Raw genomic sequence first — 26,498 nt, 5'->3', positions numbered from 1 at the left:
ACCCATGTCTGCTTGTCCTATTCTTGTTATTTAATATGAATTAATTGTCCAGAATTATCTTTTCCATTCCATTTACAATCTTACACCTCAATGATCATCTTACAGAGGCCTCCTTTGGAGGCTGAAAATGCCCACGTTCTTTGCTTATAGCTCAGGCGTTTATGACTAGGAATCAAACTTATGGTATTTTTCTACATTATCTTCAATGTTTGAATGGCTCCCTTGTGTCTCAGTGACCGGAACTGTTCAGATGTGCTCCAGATGTGGTCGAACATGTATTCTACCCTTTTGGCTACATAGTTCAATTATTGGCTTTATTGATTGCTCCTCTGCCTACTCAGACCCCTTCCACACGCCGACTGGAGGTTCATAGTCAGCAGGTGGGCCCTACACTGCGGCCAAACATGGCTGGTTAAAAGAGCAGCCTCCCGTTGGTAGTGGAGGGGGGGGAGGGGTACGTTTCATTCTGCTAGGGCCCACCACCTCGACCCCCAGTACCCATGGCCATCAGCTGCTGGCTGTCCAGTTGAGAGGTTATCCATCCACGATCACAATCCAGGTAGCTGTGACCTTTTTAATTTCAGTTTTATTATCTGGTCTACGGTTGGAGGTGCCCTGTCCTGTCCCTATGTAGAAATCGGCAGCTCCCACCTCGGCCTCCTATTGGCCCTCCAGCCTTGGGAGCCTGCCCACTGTCCATAATTGGATGGCAAGCGCACCCTCTGTGCATTAATTGGCCAATATTGCAAAAAATCTTTGTCGGGTGACTATTCCTGACACTGCATGGCATTGGGACCCGCGTTTGACTCTGACACCGGGATCCCAACCCCAAGTGAAAAATCCTGCTCTGAGCGTCTTGTCTTTGAGTGTCACAACAACATTTGTAGAGTACGTGTTTTGTTTATTTATCCGCCTTGTATGCAGTACATTGCACTTTTTGACATTAAATCTCATCTGCCATTATTCATGTATTTTCTTCAATTCAGCCTGTAATTTCTGATTTGCCTCCTTCCGTTCCACTGCCCTTCCTAATTTGATATCAGCTGCAAATGTGACCAACTCTTTGATGTAAATTAGGATCGGTAATGTCCCAGCACTGATGCTGGGGCCAGAACCCACTCAACATCCTAGCATCTCTACTCTGATACAACCCTTCGAAAAGGGAAGTTGAGATGGAAGGTCAGCCATGATCTTCTTGAATGGTGGAGCAGGCTCAATACTCCTGCTCCTATTTCTTCTGCCCTTAAAAAGTACCAATTGATTTCTTCCCTTCAGAAAATTTCTTATCCGCACCCACAATTTACCCTGAATCCCCACCACCTTTAGCTCAATTAACAGCCTTTTATGTGGACTGTTGCCAAATGCTTTTAAAGAGCCCCTGCCGACTCCAAGCCCCATCTTGCAGGAAAATAGAATTATCCCTTAAACACAAATCTGTCCCTATGAATTGATATTTCCTGGCCAAGGTGTGAACCTCTCCCTTTGGTTGTTTCCATGGCAGTATGGTGACTATTGTAAGGGGCACAACTAGCAGTCCCAAGATTATAAATCGTCTACTCTAGTGTCTTCCCGCACCTCCTTCCTCCTCAATTTAGACTCCTGCAATCTAAAAGCTTTTAAGGTCCAAGTATGGCATCACCTAGCCACTGCTTCTTGACTTATCACATTGACCGTGCAACTCTGCACTGTGAGGCTTTGCTCTTCAAGCCCATATCTCATTAATAGCCCGCATCAAAAAAAAGAATCAGCTTAGATTTGAGGCCTCTTTAGGCTGAGGAAGAAGGGTAGGCAAAAGGAACCTGAATGCAGTCCAGTGTTTGCACGTTCCCCACATATTGGCTCTGCCTTAAAGTTTAGCCTTTAGACAACAGCAGAGCTCCAGGATGTTCTGGTTGTCAGTTAACTGGATTGAGTTGGTTTGAAATGAGGCCTCGTTTCTCTCATTCCCCTCTCTTCATTTACAAGAGCCCGCTTGCTTTTCTGTTCACCATCTTGAACCTGCCTGACCATCAGATGATTCCGACTCACTTGCTCAACACCATTAACAGTAACAGCCAGAACTCCTTCAGTATTCACAGTCTGTAATGCTTCTGACTCCTAATTAGGTTTTAGTTTACTGTTCCCAGTCTCCTCCCCAATCTCTAGCTTTCTTTTTTCCCCTCATCTTTTCCTGCAGGAATGTTTACAAGGATTACCGGCAGCTGGAGCTGGCTTGCGAGACCCAGGAGGAAGTGGATAGCTGGAAGGCTTCATTCCTTCGAGCTGGTGTCTATCCAGAGAGAGTAGGGGTATGTGTCCTCAAATATGTGTGTATATCTGTGTATGTGTCTGAGTATGGGGATGATTGTGTATGTTTTGCATGTATGTATGATAATATGTGTATAAATACATGTATTTATATATAATATATTTTATATATTATATATGTGTATGTGTTTGTTTATGTTTACAATTGAAAAGTCATAATAAAGCTCATGTTGGTATGTCATGTCTCAAAAATCTTTATTTTAAAGATATTTTTCCATAGGCCTGAAAGATTCAGAAAAAGAAATCAAGATGGTGTCTAGTTGCTCTTGAGCTCGAGTTTTTTTTTCTCTGTTAACAGAATATCCAAGGCATTTGAATCGAGCCACCAGCATTAATTTAAAAGGGAAAAAGAATGTTCAGTTTTCTACTGCTCAGCCAAGTTCCCAATCTTGGCTGTGTGGGCTGGTGTAGTGCATTTAAATAGCCTGTGGGAGGCACCACAGAGCATCCTGTGGCAAGATACTGATCATTGGCCAGACTCCTGTGCACTGGGAGGGAAAAGGGGAGAGGGAGTCATCACTGAGCACTTGTGCGTACTTTCTGTTGCTCCTCTGCAGTCCCTCACCTCCTCCCCACCTCCCAGATCATCACCTATGTTTTTTCTCTCCTCCTCTAGATGCCAATTCTAGCTGCAGTAGAATTCTGCTAACAAACTCAAATGGTCTATTTTTTTTCTTTGTGAGCATCAATGATGTTTGTCAGCAGGTTGTTTGACTGTGGGGGCGTCACAGCTGAGCCCATCCAGCTGAAGGAGCAGTGGCCAGCACTCAGGAGCAGGAACCTTTGCTGATTTACCTTTCAGTTCACTTTCATGGTGGAGGGGAGGGAGGGAATGGTACTGAGGACTATTATATTTTCCTTCCTGTCACTCTGACTTAACTCAGTACAGACCTGGGACCTGCACTGGAATGTGTGTTCATTCACTGCACAAAGCTCAGAGTAATTCGTCCTAAATTTATGTGTCTGTAGCTCGTTCTCTCACCTCTGAGTCAGAAGTTCCCCCCCACTCCCCCCCACCCCACCCGGCTCAGGTTCCCACTCCAGAGACTTGAGCACAAAATCTCGGCTGAAGCTCCTCAGTACAGTACTGAGGGAGTGCTGCATTGTCAAAGGTGCCGTCTTTCAGATGAGACATTAAACCAGGTCCCTGTCTGTCCTCCCAGGTGGACGCAAAAGATTCCATGACACTATTTCGCAAAAGAGCAGGGGAGCTCTCCCTGATATCCTGGCTAGTACTTGTCCCTCAACCAACATCATTATCTGGTCATTATCACATTACTGCTTGTGGGAGCTTACTGTGCACAAATTGGCTGCCATGTTTCCTACATGACAACAATGGCTACACGTCAAAGAAGTACTTCATTGGCTGTAAAGCACTTTGAGGTGTCCTGTGGTTGTGAAAGGGGCCATATAAATGCAAGTTCCTTCTTTTCTTTAACAGATGGAGACAATAGTATGAAGGGAAAGCTTTCTGGAGGGAGCTGTGATGTTAAACTTTTCCAAGTCATTTTACTTTTACTTCAGAATTACTTTCTAGTTGTATATCGACTGGCAGCTAATTTGTTGGTGAGTTGGAATGAGGGAGTGAGCCTGTTACAGTTGCTGACTAGTGAGTGATCGTTCCAAAATACCCACACCTTGGGACTGCTGTCAAAGTGTCTGGAGTGAAGGCAGGGACCACACTCAACAGGGAAATTATTTAGCTTTAGTCAGACATACACACCCTCTGCCTAAGAATTTACGTGCAAATATTTGTAACTCAGGATCTCCCACCACCTCCTCCCCCACCTCCCCTCCCACCTCCCTTGTGGCCCTCACTTTTTCTCATGTTAAATGAGGTTGCTGATTGAAATCTGGCACTGTCCCTGTTGAATGTTTCAGCCTGGGTCTCTCCTCACAATAGGAAACTGTGTCATTCTTTCCATGAGGTTCAGTTGCTTACATCTGGTAGACCACAGTCCTGTCCACATCACTGCTTCATTACAGCACAAAGGCAACCAGTAAACAGTGATGAAAGGGACCAACTTTTCTGTTATGTTAGTTTTTAAAAGGAAAAATAAGCGGAAAGCACACACACACACACACACGACTTACATTAAATGAAATCAGAAAATGTTGGAAGCGCATTGCAGTTCTGTCAGCCTCTGGAAGAGAAAGACAGGGTGGGATCTAATTGGCCACTTCTCATAAAAGGTTCCACCCAACATGCTAACTGATTCTCTTTTTCTCTCTCTTTTCTTCCTTTTTTCAATTCCATTTTTCTTTCCTTTTTCTCCCCTTTCTCTTGCTCTATCTTTTTAAAAATTAATTCTCCTCCCTCTCTTTCTCTTTACTCTCTTTTCCTTTCTCTTTATCACTTCCTGTCTCTTTCTCTCTGTATCAGTCTCTTTCTCTCCCTCTTTACCTCACTCAGATTACAACAGGCCTGCTCTTTGCTCATAACATTAATTGATGCCAAATTTGGGGTAGTGACCATAAAAGCCACAGGAAAAACCCACTGGTTCATTAGTGTCTCTCCAGGATGGGCGTCTACCTCCCCTAATCTGTCTGACCTATTCATGACTCCTGTCTCACGCTATACTGCTGACTCTTAAGCACACTCTGAAATGGTCTGGCTAGCCACTCAGGGTGACTAGAGATGGGCAATAAATGTGGCCTTGCCAGCATTCTCCAAATTGCAGGAATAAATAATAATGAAAGAGCTTATCCAACTTCATTTGACATAAAACCCCCTCACAGCCAGTAGCGAGAGGAAGGTTCCCCTCCCATTTCCCTGAGCTCAATTTGAACCCAGCTCCCAGGATGTTCTCCTCGTCTGTTGACAATCCACATGAACAAGAAAGGTTTATAAGTGTTTGATGAATTTGGAGAGTGCGTTTCAGACTTGTACATGCTGTGGGATAAAGGCCTTCTCGGGTCTGCAAAAAAAAAACCCGACCCGAGCCCGACAGAACCACAGCCGACCTGAGCCCGACCCGGCCCAAGTCCTTCCATTTTTTCCCGTGCCCGACCCGGCCCGACCTGACCATCAATTAACTTACCTTCCATTTTTCTTGCTGATCTGAACAAGCTTAAAATAACTGTAACAAAACCACCTTTCTAGTCTAAAAATTAAATTAACAGTGGAGCCACTTACCTGTGATAGAGCGTGTCCGACCCAACCCGACCCGAGTCTGAATGTCAGACCCGGAAGTGCAAACTGACCCGACCCAAACCCAACACATGTCGTCGGGTCCTGTCAGGTTTGGGTCGGGTCACAGGCCTTTACTGTGGGAAACCATTTATTATCTAACATTAAAAAATCTTGATTGTAATTATTCAAATGAGTTTTCTGGGACCTAGAGTCAGAAGGTGGTCTTGTCTAGCAGACAGCTGGCTTGGAAGTTATGCTGTTAACCTGTCTCCACAGTGCCCATTGCCAGAGAACTTTTAATACCCAATCTTTGTAACCTCCTCCAGCACTACAACCCTCCCAGATTGCTGCATTCCTCTAATTCTGGCCTCTTGAGCATACTCCATTTTAATTGCTTCACCATTGGCGGCCATGCCTTCATCTGCTTGGGCCTTAAGCTCTGGAATTCCCTCCCTAAACCTCTCCGCCTCTTTCCTCTTTTAAGACGCTCCTTAAAACTTACCTCTTTGACCAAGCGTTTGGTCATCTGTCCTCATTTCTTCTTATATAGCTCAGTGTAAAATTGTGTTCGCTATTGCTGTTGGGGAAGGTTTAAACTAGCTTGTCAGGGGGATGGGAACCTGAGGGGTAACTCAAATTGGAAGGAAATAAAGCTGGTAACAGGAGGTGGAAAAGTAGCAAGTGACATTAGAGGGCAGGTAAAACAAAGGCGAGTATCAATTAAGTTTAGAAAGCAGAATAATGTCAAGAAGACAAGGTTAAGGGTAGTCTACCTGAATGCACAAAATATTTGCAACAAGGTAAATGATTTAAAGGCACAAATAGAGGTAAATGGGTATGATCTAATTGCCATTACGGAAGTGTGGCTACAAGGTGACCAAGACTGGAAACTGAATATTCAAGGATATTTGACATTGAGGGAGGGCAGGAAAAAAGGAAAAGGAGGTGGTTTTGCGCTGATCATAAGGGATGGGATCAGTACATTAGTAAGGGAGGATCTCAGATTGGAAGAACAAAATGAGGAATCTGGGTGTGGCTACGAAACAGCAAGGGGCAGCTAACGTTGGTAGGAGTTGTTTATAGGGCACCAGACAGTAGTAGTAGTGTGGGGCATGGTATTAATCAGGAGATTAGAGAAGCATATAACATGGGTAATGCAGTAATTATGGGTGATTTCAATCTGCACATAGACTGGGTAAACCAAATGAGCACTAATGCTGTGGAGGAGAAGTATCTGGAGTGTGTTAGGGATGGTTTTCTAGTGCAGTATGTTGAGCAACCGACTGGAGAACGGGCTAGTTTAGATCTAGTATTATGTAATGAGAAAGGGCTAATTAATAATCTTGTTGTAAAAGAACCTTTAGGTATGAGTGACCATAATATGATAGAATTTTACGTACTGTTTGAAAGTGAGGTAGTTCAATCTGAAGCGAAGGTGTTAAATTTGAACAAAAGAAATTATGAAGGTATGAGGGGCAAATTGACTGAGGTGGATTGGATTAAAAGGTATGACAGTACATAGACAATGGATAGGCTTCAAAGAATTATTAAATAGTTTACAGCACCTATACATTCCTTCAAGGCACAAAAACCCAAAAGTAAAGTCAGTCAACCGTGGCTACCAAAGGAAGTTAAGGATTGTATAAGAATAAAACAAAAGGCCTATAAAGTTGCCAGAAATAGTAGTAAACCTGAGGATTGGGATCAAGAAACTGATAAAGAAAGGGAGAATAGAATATGAATCTAAACTAGCAAAAAACATAAAAATGGACTGTAAAAGTTTCTATAGGTACGTAAAAAGGAATCATTTGGCTGAGACAAATGTGGGTCCACTACAGGCAGAGTCAGCAGAATTTATAATGGGGAATAGAGAAATGGCAGAGAAGCTAAATGATTACTTTGTGTCTGTCTTCACTGAGGAAGATACAATGCAGCTCACCATCACCTTCTCAAGGGCAATTAGGGATGGGCAATAAATGCTGGCATAGCCAGTGATGCCCACATCCCATGAATGAATAACAAAAAAGAAATCTCCCAGAATTAGAGATGCAAGTGACTAGGGGGAATGAGGAATTGAAAGAAATTAGTATAAGTAAGAAGGCTTTATTGGAGAAATTAATGGGGCTAAAGGTTGATAAGCCGCCAGGGCCTGATATTCTACATCCCAGTGTTGAAAAGAGATAGATTTGGAGATAGTGGATGCGTTGGTGATCATCATCCAAAATTCTATAGATTCTGGAGCGGTTCCTGCAGATTGGAAGGTAGCAAATGTCACCCCACTATTTAAGAAGGGAGGGAGAGAGAAAACAGGGAACTAGAGACCTGTTAGTCTTACATCAGTAGTAGGAAAAATGCTAGACTCTATTCTCAAGTATGTGAAAAATGGACACTTGGATAATAATGATCTAATTGGGCAACATGGATTTATGAATGGGAAATCATGTTTGACGAACCTGTTGGAGTTTTTTGAGGATGTTATTAACAGAATTGATAAAGGGGAGTCGGTGGACGTAGTATACTTGGACTTTCAGAAGGCTTTAGATAAAGTCCCCCACAGGAGGTTGGTTAGCAAAATTAAAGCACATGGGATAGGAGGTAATACACTGGCATGGATTAAGGATTGGTTAACAGGCAAAAAGCAGAGAGTAGGAATAAATGGGTCATTCTCGCGTTGGCAGGCTGTGACTAGTGGGGTACCGCAAGGATCCGTACTTGGGCCCCAGTTGTTCACAATATATATCAATGATTTGGATGTGGTGACCAAATGTAATATTTCCAAGCTCGCAGATGACACAAAACTAGGTGGGAATGTATGTTGTGAGGAAGTGGCAAAGTGGCTTCAAGTGAATTTGGACAGACTTAGCGAGTGGGCAAGAATGTGGCAGATGGAATATAATGTGGAAAAATGTGAGGTTATCCATTTGGGTAGGAGGAATAGATGTGCAGAGTATTTCTTAAATGGTAAGAGATTAGAAAGTGTGGATGTAGAAAGGGACCTGGGTAAGTCACTGAAAGCTAACATACAGGTGCAACAAGCAATTAGGAAGGCTAATGGTATGTTAGCCTTTATCGCAAGAGGATTTGAGTCCAGAGTAGTGAAGTCTTGTTTCAATTGTATAGAACCTTGGTTAGACCGCACCTGGAGTACTGTGTACAGTTTTGGTCCCCCTACCTTAGGACGGATATTATTGCCATAGAGGGAGTGCAACCAAGGTTCACCAGACTTGTTCCTGGGATGGTGGGACTGTCATATGAAGAGAGATTGGGGAAACTGGGCCTGTATTCTCTAGAGTTTTGAAGAATGAGAGGTGATCTAATTGAAACCTACAAAATACTTAAAAGGATAGACAGGGTAGATGCAGGTAAGATGTTTCCCCTGGTTGGGGAATCTAGAACCAGGGGACACAGTTTCAAAATAAGGGGAAAGCCACTTCGGACAGAGATGAGGTGAAATTTATTTACACAGAGGGTTGTGAACCTTTGGAATTCTCTAACCCAGAGGGCTGTGGAAGCTCAGTCATTGAGTATGTTTGAAGTAGAGATTGACAGATTTCTAAATACAAATGACTTAAAGAGATATGGGGATATTGTGGGGAAAAGGCATTGAAGTGGATGATCAGCCATGATAGTATTGAATGGTGGAGCAGGCTCGAAGGGCTAAATGGCCTACTCCTGCTCCTAGATTCCTCTGTTCCTAATGCGGGGATGTCTCACTATGTTAAAGGTGTTATATAAATATAACTTGTTTAGTGCATAACCAATTAACAAAAATAGCATGAATTGCAATTGATAGGAAAATCCATCACGCCAACAGTGCATGGGAAATGCTCATGGTTGAATAAGACCCTGGGTCCCTGGTAGTGTAGTGGGTCGCAACACTGCATATCCACCTTTGGGATTGGTGTTCAAATCCAATCCTGAATAATGAATGAAAATCTTTCTCTGGGTCCAAGTGAAATAATTTTGGCCATTCCGAAACCAGTCCCTCCTGGTTTCAAATTCACAACACTATCCTTAAATACAGCGCTAATTTGGCAATTTCTCTCCGGGAGAGAGAGGCCATGGGGGATAGAACGTAAGAATGTAAGAAACAGGAGTAGGTTATACGATTTCAGTCTTGAATATGCTCAATGACTGAGCATCCACAGATCTCTGCGGTAGAGAATTCCAAAGATTCTCAGCCCTCTGAGTGAAGCGATTTCTCCTCGTCTCAGTTGTAAATGGCTGACCCCTTATCCTGAGACTATGCCCCTTAGTTCTAAACTCTACAGCCAGGGGAAACAGACTCTCAGAATCAAACCCTCTCGGAATCTTCTATGTTTCAATGCAATCACCTCTCAATCTTCGAAATTCCAGTGAGTATAGGCCCATTCTACTTAACGGCTGGCAATGGAAACTCTGAACTGTCACGCTGGTGTAGTTGGTGAGGGGGCAAAGGGGAGGGGGGTGGGGGGGAACAGTGTTCGTGCAGATGGAGGTCATGTAGCATCTGTGGAGAGAGAAACAGAGTTAAAGTTTCAGGCTGATGACATTTAATCAGAACTGGAAGACATTGGGAAATGAACAGCTTTTAAGCGATTGCAGAATATTTGTCCTGGACCTGGTCGATGAGTGCTTGGGAGATAAAAAGTGAAAAATTGCTCTATTTTTCCAGCAATGTCAATTCCTCAGCTCAATGAACACAAATAGTCACAACAATAAGTAGCTCGTTCCGAATCAGCTGACAGTAATCCTGTGGCGAGAATTGGCTGCCTTTCAGATTCTCTGGTGTGAGTTGGACAGTGTCTCATTCAGGGGAAGAACATCACTGTCTTTTAGTAGTCGAACCACAGTGGAATTACAATAATCTTTAACATCCTTCTCTTCTGCTGCGTGTCTTAGATTTTTTTTATAAAGCTGGTGAATACTGGTGACATTGCTGGGAGGAAGCTCTGCTTATTGATTGCGACTGAGCCAGACGGCGTGAGAGCGAGTGAGAGAGAGTATCCTGATAATAGCCCAAGGTGCTTTAGTGGCTTCGTCACTTTATGTCACTCCAATTCACTCACTCAACTTCCCCCAATGATATCATCAGCAATTACAGTCCAAAAACAATTAAAAATATACATCAAAGCAGGAAGATCCCAGGTCTGACCCAGCACCTCTCCAAGTTTCTGTTGTGTTAACTGATCCCAAACAAGAGAACAGTAGAGACCAGGAAGGGAAAAAAATCACCCAGGGTTCTTTCTCCTGACCATTGGCTGCTGCTGAAAACTGTCGACATTAGGGGAGGGGAAGGAGGGGGTCACATTTGGCAGCAATGCCCTTCATGGACAAATAGCCACACGTGGGGAAGAAACAGCCGCGCGCAGCTCTGAGGAATGGGCGATGTCAGGAAACGAGGAGAGATAACTGAAGGAACAAAATGTTGCGGGCCAACAGAAACAATAATAAGTGGAGTTGACTGCGGTCCTTCCGACGATTTTGGTCAGAATTTGATGTGGCATTCACTTTTTACGCCTTGTCTTATTTATCAAGGTGAACTTTGGTTTGGTCGCTGGTGCCTGTAACAATGTTGAACTTTATCTTTCATTTGTTTCTTGCCCCTAGTTGCTAAACGAGTGACTAACTCAATAAATGAATTTTCTTCCTCCTTACATTGGTTTAATTTGCATCATCTTTGACCCAGGATAAAGAAAATGTAAGTAGGTTCATCTGTGTCCAAAGGCACCTTCCCTCTGATAAGGAACTAGAGTTTCCCTCTTTCTTTCCAGTTTCTTCCTAGCCCCAGCATTTTAATCCCAGTTTTTGCCTGTCTATATTAAATTTGCATGATTTTGAACCACTTTTTTTTGGTACTATTTTTGGTACTTGTTTGGTATTTATCTATTTAAAGTCATCCCAGCCTCTGATTAGCAGCATGCCCAGTACTTAGTGTGTGATATTTTTAGATATGTTTTTGATTGTACTGTGTACCATTGACATAGAGCAGTGTCGTCCAATAGAAAGTGCTGGCTAGTCACAGTGGTTGCTTTGGCGAGACCATTTTAGCCGCAGGCACTAATTTTAGTTTAAAAAAATGCCTGACATGCAATACAGGTAAATCTACTTTACTCGTGTATATTTACTTAGCAAACATCTACCATTATTCAGTGACCAAGGCCAACAGTCAAAAAACGTTCACATACCCTGCTTTTTTGCTTTACCTACAAACGCACAAGAAGGTTAAAGTTCACATTCATGCGCTGTGCCAGTATGACTACTGAGATCACATGCAGTGTTGATCACTCAATTTTTATTCACGAATCAGAAATGTAAGCAGCCAAGTGTGGCTAATGGCTAATGTATTGGACAGCACTGACATCATGTACTCCGAGACCAGATCATCCTCCACAGGAACCGTTGCATTTTTGAGTCAAATGGTTCCTTCCTCCCTTTCCCGGATGTGCTGGCTCTTGTTGGTGTGTGAGTGCAGGGACTGGCAGCCTCCCAGTACTTTGCTCAAGCAAGCCCTTCCTTCGTGTATAAACTGGGGCGATGAATGGCAATAGACTTTTCCACCGCAGTGGGATCCAACACCCAAATGCGACGCACATTTTGGCAAGAAATGCTGGCTGGTGACCGAAAGCAATGGTGACCTTAAACAGTTCCAGAAGTACTGTGAGGTGATTAAACTATGCTGTGCTTCTCTCCAATTATTTCTGATGTGCAGTCTGGAGTAGTCACTGTCTGAGAACTCAGAATACACGATTACCTGAGTCTGCGCCTCCTTAGAGTCTAGGGTTGCCAACCCAGGAATTAAAGATTGATCTGCTGGCCACTGCTTCCAACATCTCTGGAGAGAAAAATCATGGAGGGCAAATGTGCAATTTGAACACTTTTGTTCATTAATTATACATATATTGGAGATGGGGTTGGGGTGTGGGGAAGGCTGTTTGACTGACAGTCAGGAATGATCCAGTTGGAGTAATGAAGACCCTGTTTGCTTTCCAATTGGTGGAGCAGTGTGAGAATGGACATGCCAGGTGACCAATGGCAGAAGCATGGTGGCAGGGTGGATGGAGGTGGAACATCATATCATAATATCTTCAGGAGTATGTTCAACCAGGGCTGGCAACCCTAAAAGAGACCCTAATAAAAACAGAAAATGCTGGAAATACTCAGTAGGGTCAGGTAGCATTTGCAGAGAAAGAAACAGAGTTAACGTTTGAGGCTGATGACCTTTCGCCAGAACTGATTTCTTCCCGATGATAGGTCATCGACCTGAAACATTAACTCTATTTCTGTCTCTGCAGATGCTGCCTGACCTGCCGAGTATTTTCAGACTCCAGCATCCGCTGTATTTTGCCTTTCTAAAAGAGACCCTGTTCAGTATTTGGAGCCTCCTCCGTGCTTCTGGTATGCTGATGAATTTGAATGAATGCATTCCTCATTGTTGGATTTTTATTTGATAGAAGCTTCATGATGCACTTACAATAAAAAAAGGTATATCAATTGACGGCCAGGTATGGAGAGGTGGATTGTTGATAGAAGCAAGCTCTTTGACGAAGACACACTTCAGACGAGAGAACACAGTTTAGTGTTAAGAAGTGAGACTAGGAAGCAAAAGAAGTAGATAAGGAAAGAAGTGAACAAAAGTTGAGGCTGAATCCATGAACACTTCCAAAAAGGAGCTGGATAAATATCTGGTTGCGGTTGGGATTGAGACTTGTAGGGTTGGAGTTCTGACTGAGATAATCAAAAAAGGACATAAGAAATATTTCTCCTCATCTCAGCCCTAAATGGCCAACCCCTTATCCTGAAACTTTGATCCCTAGTTCAAGATGCCGCAGCCAGGGGAAACAGACTCTCAGCATCTACCCTATTAAGCCCTCTACGATTTTCTATGTTTTAATGAAATGCTTCACAGGACATAATAATTCCCGAGAGGGATGGAGAAGGAAAAGTGTTGTCTGGGGAAGGGTAGAGGGTAGAAGAATGGAGATTGAGGGTGGTTGAATATTTCCAGAGTTGTGCTGGATTTCCTTTGGGCATTTGGAACTATTTACACAGAACTTTCCCTCAGGAGGGTGAATATTTTGGGTAGTGTCCATGAGCGGGGGAGGAACTAGCTGGCTTGATGGCTTGAATGAGCTGTTCTTGTTCTGTTCTTTATGACTGATTGTAGAAACTTTGCCCAAAAATAATCTATATTGAGAAAAGCATTCCTGTGACTTGATCTGTCCTCAGCCTGGATTACATTTATCGTTTTAAGCTTCCAAACAGTGGGGTCTGGTGTAAGTTACATTTTTAATTCTACTTGATAAAAACCCTCTGCTTTCAGAAAAGATTGAGGAGAAAGTGACTTCCTTTAGTTTGAAACAGATTTTCAAATTGGGGTCTGCAGTCCTTCTGGAAGTGAGCTCTGTGTCTTGATAAATTTATTTCCAATCTACTTCTGAAAAGGCACAGGCTTTGTTGTGTATCGGCAGAAAACATTTTCTGTAACTGAAGCATGGTATCACTTTGCCATCTTTCAGCAGTTAGCATGGTGGTGAGGGTGGAGTGGGGGAATGGGTTTGGAGGGGGTTGGGGTGGTATGTGAGTCCCGGGGACTGTGTGAATATTTTCAGGGGGTCCCGGGGACTGTGTGAATATTTTCAGGGGGTCCCGGGGACTGTGTGAATATTTTCAGGGAGTCCCGGGGACTGTGTGAATATTTTCAGGGGGTCCCGGGGACTGTGTGAATATTTTCAGGGAGTCCCGGGGACTGTGTGAATATTTTCAGGGGGTCCCGGGGACTGTGTGAATATTTTCAGGGGGTCCCGGGGACTGTGTGAATATTTTCAGGGGGTCCCGGGGACTGTGTGAATATTTTCAGGGGGTCCCGGGGACTGTGTGAATATTTTCAGGGGGTCCCGGGGACTGTGTGAATATTTTCAGGGGGTCCCGGGGACTGTGTGAATATTTTCAGGGGGTCCCGGGGACTGTGTGAATATTTTCAGGGGGTCCCGGGGACTGTGTGAATATTTTCAGGGAGTCCCGGGGACTGTGTGAATATTTTCAGGGGGTCCCGGGGACTGTGTGAATATTTTCAGGGGGTCCCGGGGACTGTGTGAATATTTTCAGGGAGTCCCGGGGACTGTGTGAATATTTTCAGGGAGTCCCGGGGACTGTGTGAATATTTTCAGGGGGTCCCGGGGACTGTGTGAATATTTTCAGGGAGTCCCGGGGACTGTGTGAATATTTTCAGGGGGTCCCGGGGACTGTGTGAATATTTTCAGGGGGTCCCGGGGACTGTGTGAATATTTTCAGGGGGTCCCGGGGACTGTGTGAATATTTTCAGGGGGTCCCGGGGACTGTGTGAATATTTTCAGGGGGTCCCGGGGACTGTGTGAATATTTTCAGGGGGTCCCGGGGACTGTGTGAATATTTTCAGGAGGTCCCGGGGACTGTGTGAATATTTTCAGGAGGTGCCGGGGACTGTGTGAATATTTTCAGGGGGTCCCGGGGACTGTGTGAATATTTTCAGGGGGTCCCGGGGACTGTGTGAATATTTTCAGGGGGTCCCGGGGACTGTGTGAATAATTTCAGGGGGTCCCGGGGACTGTGTGAATATTTTCAGGAGGTCCCGGGGACTGTGTGAATATTTTCAGGAGGTGCCGGGGACTGTGTGAATATTTTCAGGGGGTCCCGGGGACTGTGTGAATATTTTCAGGGGGTCCCGGGGACTGTGTGAATATTTTCAGGAGGTCCCGGGGACTGTGTGAATATTTTCAGGGGATCCCGGGGACTGTGTGAATATTTTCAGGGGGTCCCGGGGACTGTGTGAATATTTTTAGGGGGTCCCGGAGACTGTGTGAATATTTTCAGGGGGTCCCGGAGACTGTGTGAATATTTTCAGGGGGTCCCGGGGACTGTGTGAATATTTTCAGGGGGTCCCGGGGACTGTGTGAATATTTTCAGGGGGTCCCGGGGACTGTGTGAATATTTTCAGGGAGTCCCGGGGACTGTGTGAATATTTTCAGGGGGTCCCGGGGACTGTGTGAATATTTTCAGGGGGTCCCGGGGACTGTGTGAATATTTTCAGGGGGTCCCGGGGACTGTGTGAATATTTTCAGGGGGTCCCGGGGACTGTGTGAATATTTGGAGATCTGCTGTTCAGTAGATTTTGGACAGCCCTGCTTTGTAAAAAGAAGCCTTAGATAGGCACCAAAGCATCACCTCCTTTTAAACATTATTTTGATGCCGGAATCTGAACAGCACCACATTTCTGGAAGAGTAAGTTTGCCGATTACGGAGATTGTTTTGCATCAAGGGGCTCAGCAGTCTCAAATGGAGAGCGGGTGCTGCCCCTTGAGGCCTTTGTGTAACCCAGAGTCTTATTCAAAAAATTTCTGGTTGTAATCTGGCATTTCCTTTCGTTTTGCAATGAGCAGCAAAGTGAGAATGAAGAAAATGGCTCTGGTGACAACTTCATGCACTCAATGGACCCCCAGCTGGAGAGACAGGTGGAGACCATCCGCAACCTGGTCGACTCATACCTGGGAATTGTCAACAAAACCATCCGGGACCTCATGCCCAAGACAATCATGCATCTTATGATTATCAATGTAAGTATGGGAGACAGCTTCCTGTATCCTCTCTATGACTATGTGTGTTTTTTTTATAACTGGGGCACAGTCGTTGTTGAAAGGTTTTTTGCCAACCTCACCTTTATTTTTTTGGGGGGTTAAATCTTTCATTCATGCTTTCGTCATTCGACTTCTTTAAAAACTCATTCTTGGGATGTGGGAACTGGTGGCAAGGCCAGCATTTGTTGCCCATCCCTAGTTGCCCTTGAGAAGGTGGTGGTAAGCTTTGAATCACTGCAGTCTGTGTGCTGTAGGTACACTGGCAATGCTATTAGGTAGGGACTTCCACAATGTTGACGCAGCAACAGTGAAGGAGTGGGTATATATCTCCAAGTCGGGATGGTGTGCGACTTGGAGGGGAACTTAGAGATGATGGTGTTACCATGTTCCAGCTGTCCTTGTCCTTCAAGGTGGCAGAGGTCACGGGTTTGGGAGGTACTATTGAAGAAGCTGTCAGAGACTGTGATGCACCTTGGGATGTCCTCAAGTTATGAAAGACGCTATATAAATGCAAATTTTCCTTATTGCCAAAAACTGCCAAGCCTAGATCCATGCCATTATTGGGTCCGCCTTCATGTATGTTGATCTTTAAAGGAGAAGAGCAGACTCAATGTGTTTTTCTGGTTGCCATATAAAAAATATATATGGTGACTCCTGCCCTGTTATATGATGTTTTAAGAAGTGTTACACTTACTCAGAGGCCCCCCAAAGATTGGCATTCAGACACCTGTGAGCTCCATGTGTCGCTATCTCCTGTTTTATTTTATCTGCTGCTGCTGCAATTCCCATTCCCACAAGGGAAGAAATTGTTCCGAAAAGAGGGGTGACAGCAGTTCGTGAGACCATGGAAAGACCAGCGGCCAGATTTTCAAAGGCCTGTGGGGTCGGGACCCAGAGAGGAAGCGATTGGAAAATTGATGTCCCAGCCGGAGGTCGTCTCCAGAACATGACGCCTCCGGGACAGTCCGAAATTTTCAATGTGAGTGTTGTGGGGGGAGGGAACGGGGAGGCCGATCACCTCCAATTAAGGGCCCTTTAAGGTCATGAAGGAGCTCGTTAAGGGGCTGGTGGAGTGGGGGCAGGGGTTTACATTGCAATTTTCAAAGGTGATTCCAGCGAACCCAACCAGTCTGGTGCACGATAGTTCTCAGCTGTTGGGCTCACAGTGGGCAGGCTTTATTTCTACACAGGCCAAGGGCATGACTTTTTTTAAATTCTGGAAGCGCTGCCTCACATCCTTATTCTGCTGGCCCTCCGTGGAGCCTCCTGCTCTTATTGGCAAGGCAGCGGCAGGCTCCATCATAGCTGCTGCCAGCCTTTGCTGCTCACACCCTGCAGGCAGCTCCCGCCTCCTGCAGGTGCTCGGCGCCACTGATTGGGCACCGAGCTCACCTTCTGCCCAATTAGGGCATTAACATTTAAAGAATGCGTCTCTTTAGCGACACAGCGGAGGCATCTAGAAATCATCCGGGGTGTCGGGTTCCCGACCCTGTTTTGAAAATTCAGCTCCTAGAGTCTGTTGGTTCCGTGTCACTTATATTCAGAAGTGGAGCCAACCGCAGGAGGAGCTGGTGTTTATCAGCAGCTGCACTCTCCCAGTGTAGAAGAGTCACTTTGTTTTCTGAGGGCCTGGAGACTTGCCTTTATGGATTGCTGCTGGTATCCTGATCTCTACTGGAGGCCTTTAGAATGGGATGGGCCATGCACCGGCTGGACTGGCTTCATTGATTTCAGCAAGAGCTGGTGCTTTGGACTGGCTTAGAGGTGAACCTGGTACTACTCGCATGGGAGGCCTTGGGCTTAGGCCTAGGCCTGGATTTGGGCCTGGGCCTGGGCCTGGCCTTAGGCCTGCATGGGCTTGGACCAGAGAGGCCTAGCTCATTTGCATTGCAGCGGGTGGTCTGAGCATTATTTATCGAAGGGTTAAAGCTCTGGACTAACGGGAATCCTTTCTCTTCACTTACCGTGGCAGACAAAAGACTTCATTCAGTCTGAGCTACTGGCCCAACTTTACTCATGTGCAGACCAGAACATCCTGATGGAGGAGTCTCCCGAGCAGGCACAACGTCGCGAAGACATGCTACGGATGTACCATGCCCTGAAAGAAGCCTTAAATATCATCGGTGACATCAATACCACTACAACCAGCACTCCTCTACCACCTCCCGTAGATGACTCCTGGCTGGGAGTCAGGGAAGTACCATCCGGGCGAAGGTTTGTAAACTGGAGCTCAGATCCATATATAAACATGAACTCTTGCCTGGTATGACCTGATTTAAAGTGTTGGTGGGAATTTTAACTTACTCGCCCATCGGGAAACTGAGATCTTGTGCAATGTTGGTTTCAAACCCCTCCTGATTTTACTTTCCATTGAAATGCTGCTCATAGGAATATGAGAAATAGCAGCAGGAGTAGACCATTCAACCCCTCAAGCCTGCTCTACCATTAAATTAGATCTAGGCTGATCTTCTGCCTCAACTCTACTTTCCCGTCCACTCCCCATATCCCTTGATTCCCCAAGAGACCAAAAATCTGTCTATTTTAGCCTTAAATGTGTTCAATGATGGAGCATCCACAACCCTCTGGGGTAGAGAATTCCAAAGATTCACAACGCTCTGAGTGAAGAAATTTCTCTCATCTCAAACCTAACTAATCGTCCCCTTATCCTAATACGGTACCCCTTTGTTCTAAATTCCCCAGCCAGGGGAAACAACCTCTCAGTGTCTACCCTGTCAAATCCCTTCGGAATCTTATATGTTTCAATGATATCACCTCTCATTCTTCTAAACTCCGAAGAGTATCAGCCCAATTTACTCAGCTACTCATCATCGGACAACCCTCTCAACCCAGGAACTAATCTAGTGAACCTTCACTGTACTGCCTCCAATGCAAGTATATCCTTCCTTAAATATGGAGACCAAAACTGCACACAATACTCCAGGTGTGGTCTCACCAAAGCTTATACAATTGTAGCAAGCCTTTCTTATTCTTGTACTCCAATCCCCTTGTAATAAAGGCCAACATGCTATTTGTCTTCCTAGTTGCTTGCCATACCTGCATGCTAACTTTGTGTTCCTTGTACGAGTACATCCAAGACTCTCTGATCATCAACATTTAGAGGTTTCGCTGCTGATTCTCTATTCTTACTACCAAAGTGAATAACCTCACATTTCCCACATTATATATACTCCATCTGCCACCTTGTTGCCCAGTCACTTATCCTGTGTGTATTTCTTTGCAGCTTCTTTTTGTGTCCTCCTCACAGCTTGCATTCCCACCTAACTTTGTATCTTCAGCAAACGTGGATATATTACTCGAAGTCTCTTCATTATTAATATAAAGCGTAAAATAGCTGAGGCCCCAGCACTGATCCTTGCGGGATCACTCCACTAGTTATAGTATGACAACTTGAAAATGCCCCATTTATCCGTACTCTCTGCTTCCTGTCTGTTAACTAACCAATTCTCTATCCATGCTAATATATTGCCCCCAACTCCATAAGCCCTTAACATGCTCGCCCATCATCCCTGTGCTCAGTGACTTATGTTAGCTCCTAGTTTCCCAATGCCAATTTTCAATCTCATGTTCAAAAGACTTCACCCCTCCCATTTCTGTAACTTCCTCCAGCCCTGCAATCTTCTGAGATCCCTACATCCCTCCAATTCTGACCTCTTGTGCATTCCCCACTCCCATCACCCAACCACAGACAATGTGCTATCAGCCTCCTAGGTCCTAAGGTTCTGCCTAAACCTCTACATCTATCTCAATTCCTTTAAGGGCCTCCTTCACAGCCACCTCTTGGACCGAGCTTTTAGTCAAACCTCCTAATATCTTCTCCTTTGGCTCGTTGCTAGTGTTTGATTACACTTCTGACATGCCCCTTGAGACATTTTTCGAAGTTAAAGACGTTATATAAATGCAAATTGTTGTTGCGCACGGAGCACATTACCTCAGAAAGTAGTTGAGGCAGGGACCATTGCATTTCATAAGGAAAGAGCAGGAAGATACAGGTCTATGAGGAGCACACGGGACTGTGTGATTAGTTTTCGATTGCTCCAGGAAAGAGCTGGCACAGACATGATGGGCTGAATGACTTCCATCTGGGCTGTAATCTTCTATAGTTCTATGATGTCTGGCTGTGAGTAATACACCCTTAACTAATTACCTTGTTTTCTCCCCCACCTAGGTCTCCAACCTCAAGTCCTACACCACAAAGGAGAGCTCCTGCTGTTCCCCCAGTCAGGCCTCTGTCCCGCGGTCCTGCTCCAGGCCCTCCACCGCCTGCTGGTCCCCCTCCTCAAGGACCCCCCGGTAGCGCCCCACCAATTCCTTCTCGGCCTGGCGCCTCTCCAGATCCATTCGGGGCTCCACCTCAAGTCCCCTCCAGGCCCAACCGGGCTCCTCCAGGTGTCCCCAGGTAAGTAGTTCTTCTGAATTGGTAGCAAGCGGTTGCAAGGGGATAAAGTGAAGTTGCAGAAAATCGGACTCGGGCAAATGTATCGGCATGGTGATATCCCCTCCGTATTAATTGAAACAGTGGCCTGCATGCTTAGATAGGATAAGAATGAGCTGAGACTAGGAGTTACAACTGGCACTGCTCTCGTACAAGCACTCGTACCAAGGTCCTACCTATGTTATTGTAATATAGCTGCTGTCCCATTTCATTTCTACCCAACAGTAACACAATAATTCAGCAAATTCAGCATGGACTAATAGACTAATTTGTACTTTTATCTCTTTAATTCTTCAGTAATTCAGGCACTCTTAGAGTTGTCAAGACAAGTCTTCCTATTACTAATTACTAAGCACTATTACTAATCCAGTATTCTCATCACATTTTTGAGAGGCGAGGAAAGGGCTGGGCAACAAAGAAGTAAATATATATCAGGCAGGGTATTCATTTCATCAAAGCTTGTCCACACAGAAAGATCAGACGGTTTCCCCCTGCCCTCATAAATGCCCCCTCCACCCCATTCCCACCCACCTATCATAGTAACATCGAGCTGTATCTCTTAAGGTACTTTGGGGCTTAATCCAATTTGCCAGGCAAGAAAGCTATGGGATCAGGTGAAATGCTGCTTAGACATCTCATCCAATATTGCTCTATTTGACTTCAACAGAAAGTTTACTTAGACAGAGTGTAAAACAGGTACCCGATCCATTCCCACCCTGTTCCCGCATTAGGTAAAATTGACTCCTTTTGCCTCCACTACCCTCCTCAAAGGTTCCTTCCTTTATACTTCACCAGTTTGAACCTGAACACGTCTTATGATACAGCGGTGGTTTCATTTGAAGTAAAGTTCCAGATTTGTCATCTCTCATCAGTTGTCAACATAACAAAGAAAAAAGAACAGTACAGCACAGGAACAGGCCATTCGGCCCTCCAAGCCTGCGCCGATCTTGATGCCTGCCTAAACTAAAACCTTCTGCACTTCCGGGGACCGTATCCCTCTATTCCCATCCTATTCATGTATTTGTCAAGATGCCTCTTAAACGTCGCTATCGTACCTGCTTCCACCATCTCCCCCGGCAGCAAGTTCCAGGCACTCACCACCCTCTGTGTAAAGAACTTGCCTCGCACATCCCCTCTAAACTTTGCCCCTCTCACCTTAAACCTATGTCCCCTAGTAACTGACTCTTCCACCCTGGGAAAATGCTTCTGACTATCCACTCTGTCCATGCCACTCATAACTTTGTAAACCTCTATCTTGTCGCCCCTCCACCTCCGTCGTTCCAGTGAAAACAATCTGAGTTTATCCAACCTCTCCTCATAGCTAATGCCCTACAGATCAGGCAACATCCTGGTAAACCTCTTCTGTACCCTCTCCAAAGCCTCCACGTCCTTCTGGTAGTGTGGCGACCGGAATTGCACGCAATATTCTAAGTGTGGCCTAACTAAAGTTCTGTACAGCTGCAGCATGACTTGCCAATTTTTATACTCTATGCCCCGAACGATGAAGGCAAGCATGCCGTATGCCTTCTTGACTACCTTATCCACCTGTGTTGCCACTTTCAGTGACCTGTGGACCTGTACGCCCAGAACTCTCTGCCTGTCAATACTCCTAAGGGTTCTGCCATTTATTGTATACTTCCCACCTGCATTAGACCTTCTAAAATGCAGTACCTCACATTTGTCCGTATTAAACTCCATCTGCCATTTCTCCGCCCAAGTCTCCAACTGATCTGTATCCTGCTGTATCCTCTGACAATCCTCATCACTATCCGCAACTCCACCAACCTTTTGTGTTGTCTGCAAACTTACTAATCAGACCAGCTACATTTTCCTCCAAGTCATTTATATATACTACAAACAGCAAAGGTCCCAGCACTGATCCCTGCGGAACACCACTAGTCACATCAGAAAAGCACCCTCTGTCTTCTATGACCGAGCCAGTTCTGTATCCATCTTGCCAGCTCACCTCTGATCCCGTGTGACTTCACCTTTTGTACCAGTCTGCCATGAGGGACCTTGTCAAAGGCTTTACTAAAGTCCATATAGATAACATCCACTGCCCTTCCTTCACCAATCATCTTTGTCACTTCCTCAAAAAACTCAATCAAATTAGTGAGACACGACCTCCCCTTCACAAAACCATGCTGCCTCTCGCTAATAAGTTTGTTTGTTTCCAAATGGGAGTAAATCCTGTCCCGAAGAATCCTCTCTAATAATTTCCCTACCACTGATGTAAGGCTCACCAGCCTATAATTTCCTGGATTATCCTTGCTACCCTTCTTAAACAAAGGCACAACATTGGCTATTCTCCAATCCTCTGGGACCTCACCTGTAGCCAATGAGGATGCAAAGATTTCTGTCAAGGCCCCAGCAATTTCTTCCCTTGCCTCCCTCAGTATTCTAGGGTAGATCCCATCAGGCCCTGGGGACTTATCTACCTTAATACTTTGCAAGACACCCAACACCTCCTCCTTTTTGATAATGAGATGACTGAGACTATCTACACTCCCTTCCCTAGGCTCATCATCCACCAAGTCCTTCTCTTTGGTGAATACTGATGCAAAGTACTCATTTAGTACCTCACCCATTTCCTCTGGCTCCACACATAGATTCCCTTCTCTGTCCTTGAGTGGGCCAGCCCTTTCCCTAGTTACCCTCTTGCTCTTTATATACGTATAAAAAGCCTTAGGATTATCCTTAATCCTGTTTGCCAATGACTTTTCATGACCCCTTTTAGCCCTCCTGACTCCTTGCTTAAGTTCTTTCCTACTGTCTTTATATTCCTCAAGGGATTCTTCTGTTCCTAGCCTTCCAGCCCTTATGAATGCTTCCTTTTTCTTTTTGACTGGGCTCACAAAATCCCGCGTAATCCAAGGTTCCTGAAACTTTCCAAACTTATCCTTCTTCCTCACAGGAACAGTGCACAGTGGCACAGTGGTTAGCACCGCAGCCTCACAGCTCCAGCGACCCGGGTTCAATTCTGGGTACTGCCTGTGTGGAGTTTGCAAGTTCTCCCTGTGTCTGCGTGGGTTTCCTCCGGGTGCTCCGGTTTCCTCCCACATGCCAAAGACTTGCTGGTTGATAGGTTAATTGGCCATTATAAATTGCCCCTAGTATAGGTAGGTGGTAGGGAAATATAGGGACAGGTGGGGATGTGGTAGGAATATGGAATTAGTGTAGGATTAATATAAATGGGTGGTTGATGGTCGGCACAGACTTGGTGGGCCGAAGGGCCTGTTTCAGTGCTGTATCTCTAAACTAAACTAAACATGCTGGCCCTGGATTCTAATCAACTGACATTTGAAAGACTCCCACATGTCAGATGTTGATTTACCCTCAAACAGCCGCCCCCAATCTAAATTCTTCAGTTCCTGCCTAATATTGTTATAATTAGCCTTCCCCCAATTTAGCACCTTCACCCGAGGACTACTCTTATCCTTATCCACAAGTACCTTAAAACTTATGGAATTATGGTCACTGTTCCCGAAATGATCCCCTACTGAAACTTCGACTACCTGGCCGGGCTCATTCCCCAATACCAGGTCCAGTACGGCCCCATCCCTAGTTGGACTATCTACATATTGTTTCAAGAAGCCCTCCTGGATGCTCCTTACAAATTCTGCCCCATCCAAGCCCCTAGCACTAAGTGAGTCCCAGTCAATATAGGGGAAGTTAAAATCACCCACCACTACAACCCTGTTACCTTTACATCTTTCCAAAAATCTGTTTACCTGTCTGCTCCTCTACCTCCTGCTGGCTGTTGGGAGGCCTGTAGAAAACCCCCAACATTGTGACTGCACCCTTCCTATTCCTGAGCTCCACATACGAAGATATGAATTAGGAGTAGGAGTAGGCCACTCGGCCCGTCGAGCCTGCTCTGCCATTCGACACGATTATGGCTGATCTGACTGTAACCTCAACTCCACATTCCTGCCTACTCCCGATAACCTTTCATCCCCTTGCTTATCAAGAATCTATCTACCTCTGCCTTAAAAATATTCAAAGACTCTGCTTCCACTGCCTTTTGAGGAAGAGAATTCCAAAGACTCACGATCCTCTGAGAGAAAAAGTTTCTCCTCATCTCTGTCTTAAATGGGGGATGCCTTATTTTTAAACAGTGATGCCTAGTTCTAGATTCTCCCACAAGAGGAAACATCCTTTCCACATCCACCCTGTCAAGACCCCTCAGGATCTTATATGTCCCCAAAAATCTGGTGACAACGTCTTAAGTAAGCTCATGGTTGAAGAATGGTCACCTCCTGTGAGGTACTAGAAGATCACTTGAAGGTAGCACAAAGCGACTCGGGGCCCTCAAGTGAATGGGAGGGAGACAGCTCAGAGTAGAAAAAGTGACACCCACTGGACTGGCATTGATCACCCATGGGTGATGAAGGACCTCATTGTTCAGACCTGCATCTCACAGCTGGCCAAAGGCTCAGCTCCAGTTGGTTAGACAGAATGTTGTGCAGAGTGACTCTGTCGTGGGGTACGCGTCATAGCTTCCCCCATGACCCCTCAGCCACCCTCCCCCCGACCCCACTCCCCCCCATCTCGATCTTTAGATTGTGTTTTAGATCTGCTATTTCCTGGCCAATATTTATCCCTCATCCAACATCAATTAAAAAAAAGTTATCCCGTTATTTAAGTCATTACTGTACGTGGTATATGGTACGTGGGCTGTTACAAAAAAGGGCAAGCTTGCATTAATACAGCGTCTTTCATGACCTCGGGACATCCCAAAGCCCCCAGCAACCAACCCACCAACTAAATTACTTGCCAATCGATAAATAGAAAGTAATTCTGAAGCAAAGCTTAAAATTAAAGCTCCTTCCTGAAAGCCCTCCCTTCAAATTGTTTGCTCGTACCTACTAAAGAAAAGAAAGACTTGTATTTATAGAGTGCCATACACAATGTCCCAAACCGCATTACAACCAATGAAGTACTTCTTTGAGGTGTATTCACTGCTGTAATATAGGAAACACAGCAATCAATTTGTGCACAGCAAGCTCCCACAAACAGCATTATGATAATGACCAGATAATATGTTTTAATGATATTGGTTGAGGGTTAAATATCCCCCAGGACACTGGCAGGAACCCCCCTGTGAAATAGTACCATGGGATATTTTACATCTACCTGAGATAGCAATTGGGGCTTCTGTTTAATGCCTCCTCTGGGGGGCAGCACCTCTAACAGTGGAGCATTCCCTTGGATTTTGTGTCAAGCCTCTAGAGTAGGATTTAAACCCAAAACCTTCTGACTTAGAGGCAAGAATGCTACCAACTGAACCATAGCTGATATTACAGTATTGGCTGCCAGATTCTTCAATTGCGAATGTGAATTTCCAGCAGTGTGTGGGTAGTGTTACTCTACCTGACTGTCTGGCTCCTGCAGTGTACTGGGTGCTGATGTTCAGTACAGTTCCATAGAATTAATGGATGTACGGAAAGAAGCCATTTGACCCATCTTGCTTGTGCTAGCAATTTGAAAGAGCTCTCCAGTTGATCCCATTCTCCTGTCCTTTCATATAGCATTGCAAAATCTACTAAGCAAGACACCATCAAAGGGAAGAGTAGGACAATAGTTGAGGTCTACAAGAGACAGGGGTTAGATGATGCCTGGAATTGGCTTCAAGAACTGAGAGAGTCTAAGAGTAAGGGACAGCCGAGGGAGATGAAAGTTTCACATTCCTGGGGCAGAATGGGTTAAAAGTAAGAGATGATACAAGGAGCCTTGATTTCAACACTGTAAGGATGTAGGGAGAAAGAGTGTAGAGTGTTTGGAGGAACAATTGAGGAAAGCTGTAGAGGACTTGACAACATTTTAATTCTTTTTCTCTTCCTATCCAGCTGTCTGTCTGTTTAGTTGTCTCTCTCTTTCACTTTCCTACCTAGTTGTCTAGTTGTCTCTCTTTTTTCCTGTCTAGCTATCTGTCTGTCTCCGTCAAGTTGTGTGTGTGTGTGTGTGTGTGTATCTCTGTCACTCTTTCATCTAGCTGTGTGTGTGTGTCTGT

The 26,498-nt window shown here is 45.1% G+C and overlaps 1 protein-coding gene across 1 annotated transcript in view; it reads left to right on the top strand.

The window, feature by feature from the left end:
• The window catches only part of LOC137347632 (dynamin-1-like), a 224,562-nt gene that overhangs the window by 174,852 nt on the left and 23,212 nt on the right, over positions 1 to 26,498 (top strand). The window contains exons 16-19 of the mRNA XM_068012240.1: positions 2,177 to 2,288; positions 15,838 to 16,011; positions 18,005 to 18,246; positions 20,219 to 20,449. Of these exons, the coding sequence (XP_067868341.1) occupies positions 2,177 to 2,288; positions 15,838 to 16,011; positions 18,005 to 18,246; positions 20,219 to 20,449 (759 nt within the window). The remainder of the gene's footprint in view (positions 1 to 2,176; positions 2,289 to 15,837; positions 16,012 to 18,004; positions 18,247 to 20,218; positions 20,450 to 26,498) is intronic.

Source organism: Heterodontus francisci, chromosome 32 (assembly GCF_036365525.1).
Source record: "Heterodontus francisci isolate sHetFra1 chromosome 32, sHetFra1.hap1, whole genome shotgun sequence".
Taxonomy (NCBI): Eukaryota; Metazoa; Chordata; class Chondrichthyes; order Heterodontiformes; family Heterodontidae; genus Heterodontus; species Heterodontus francisci.
This window is presented reverse-complemented; position numbering and strand designations above follow the sequence as displayed.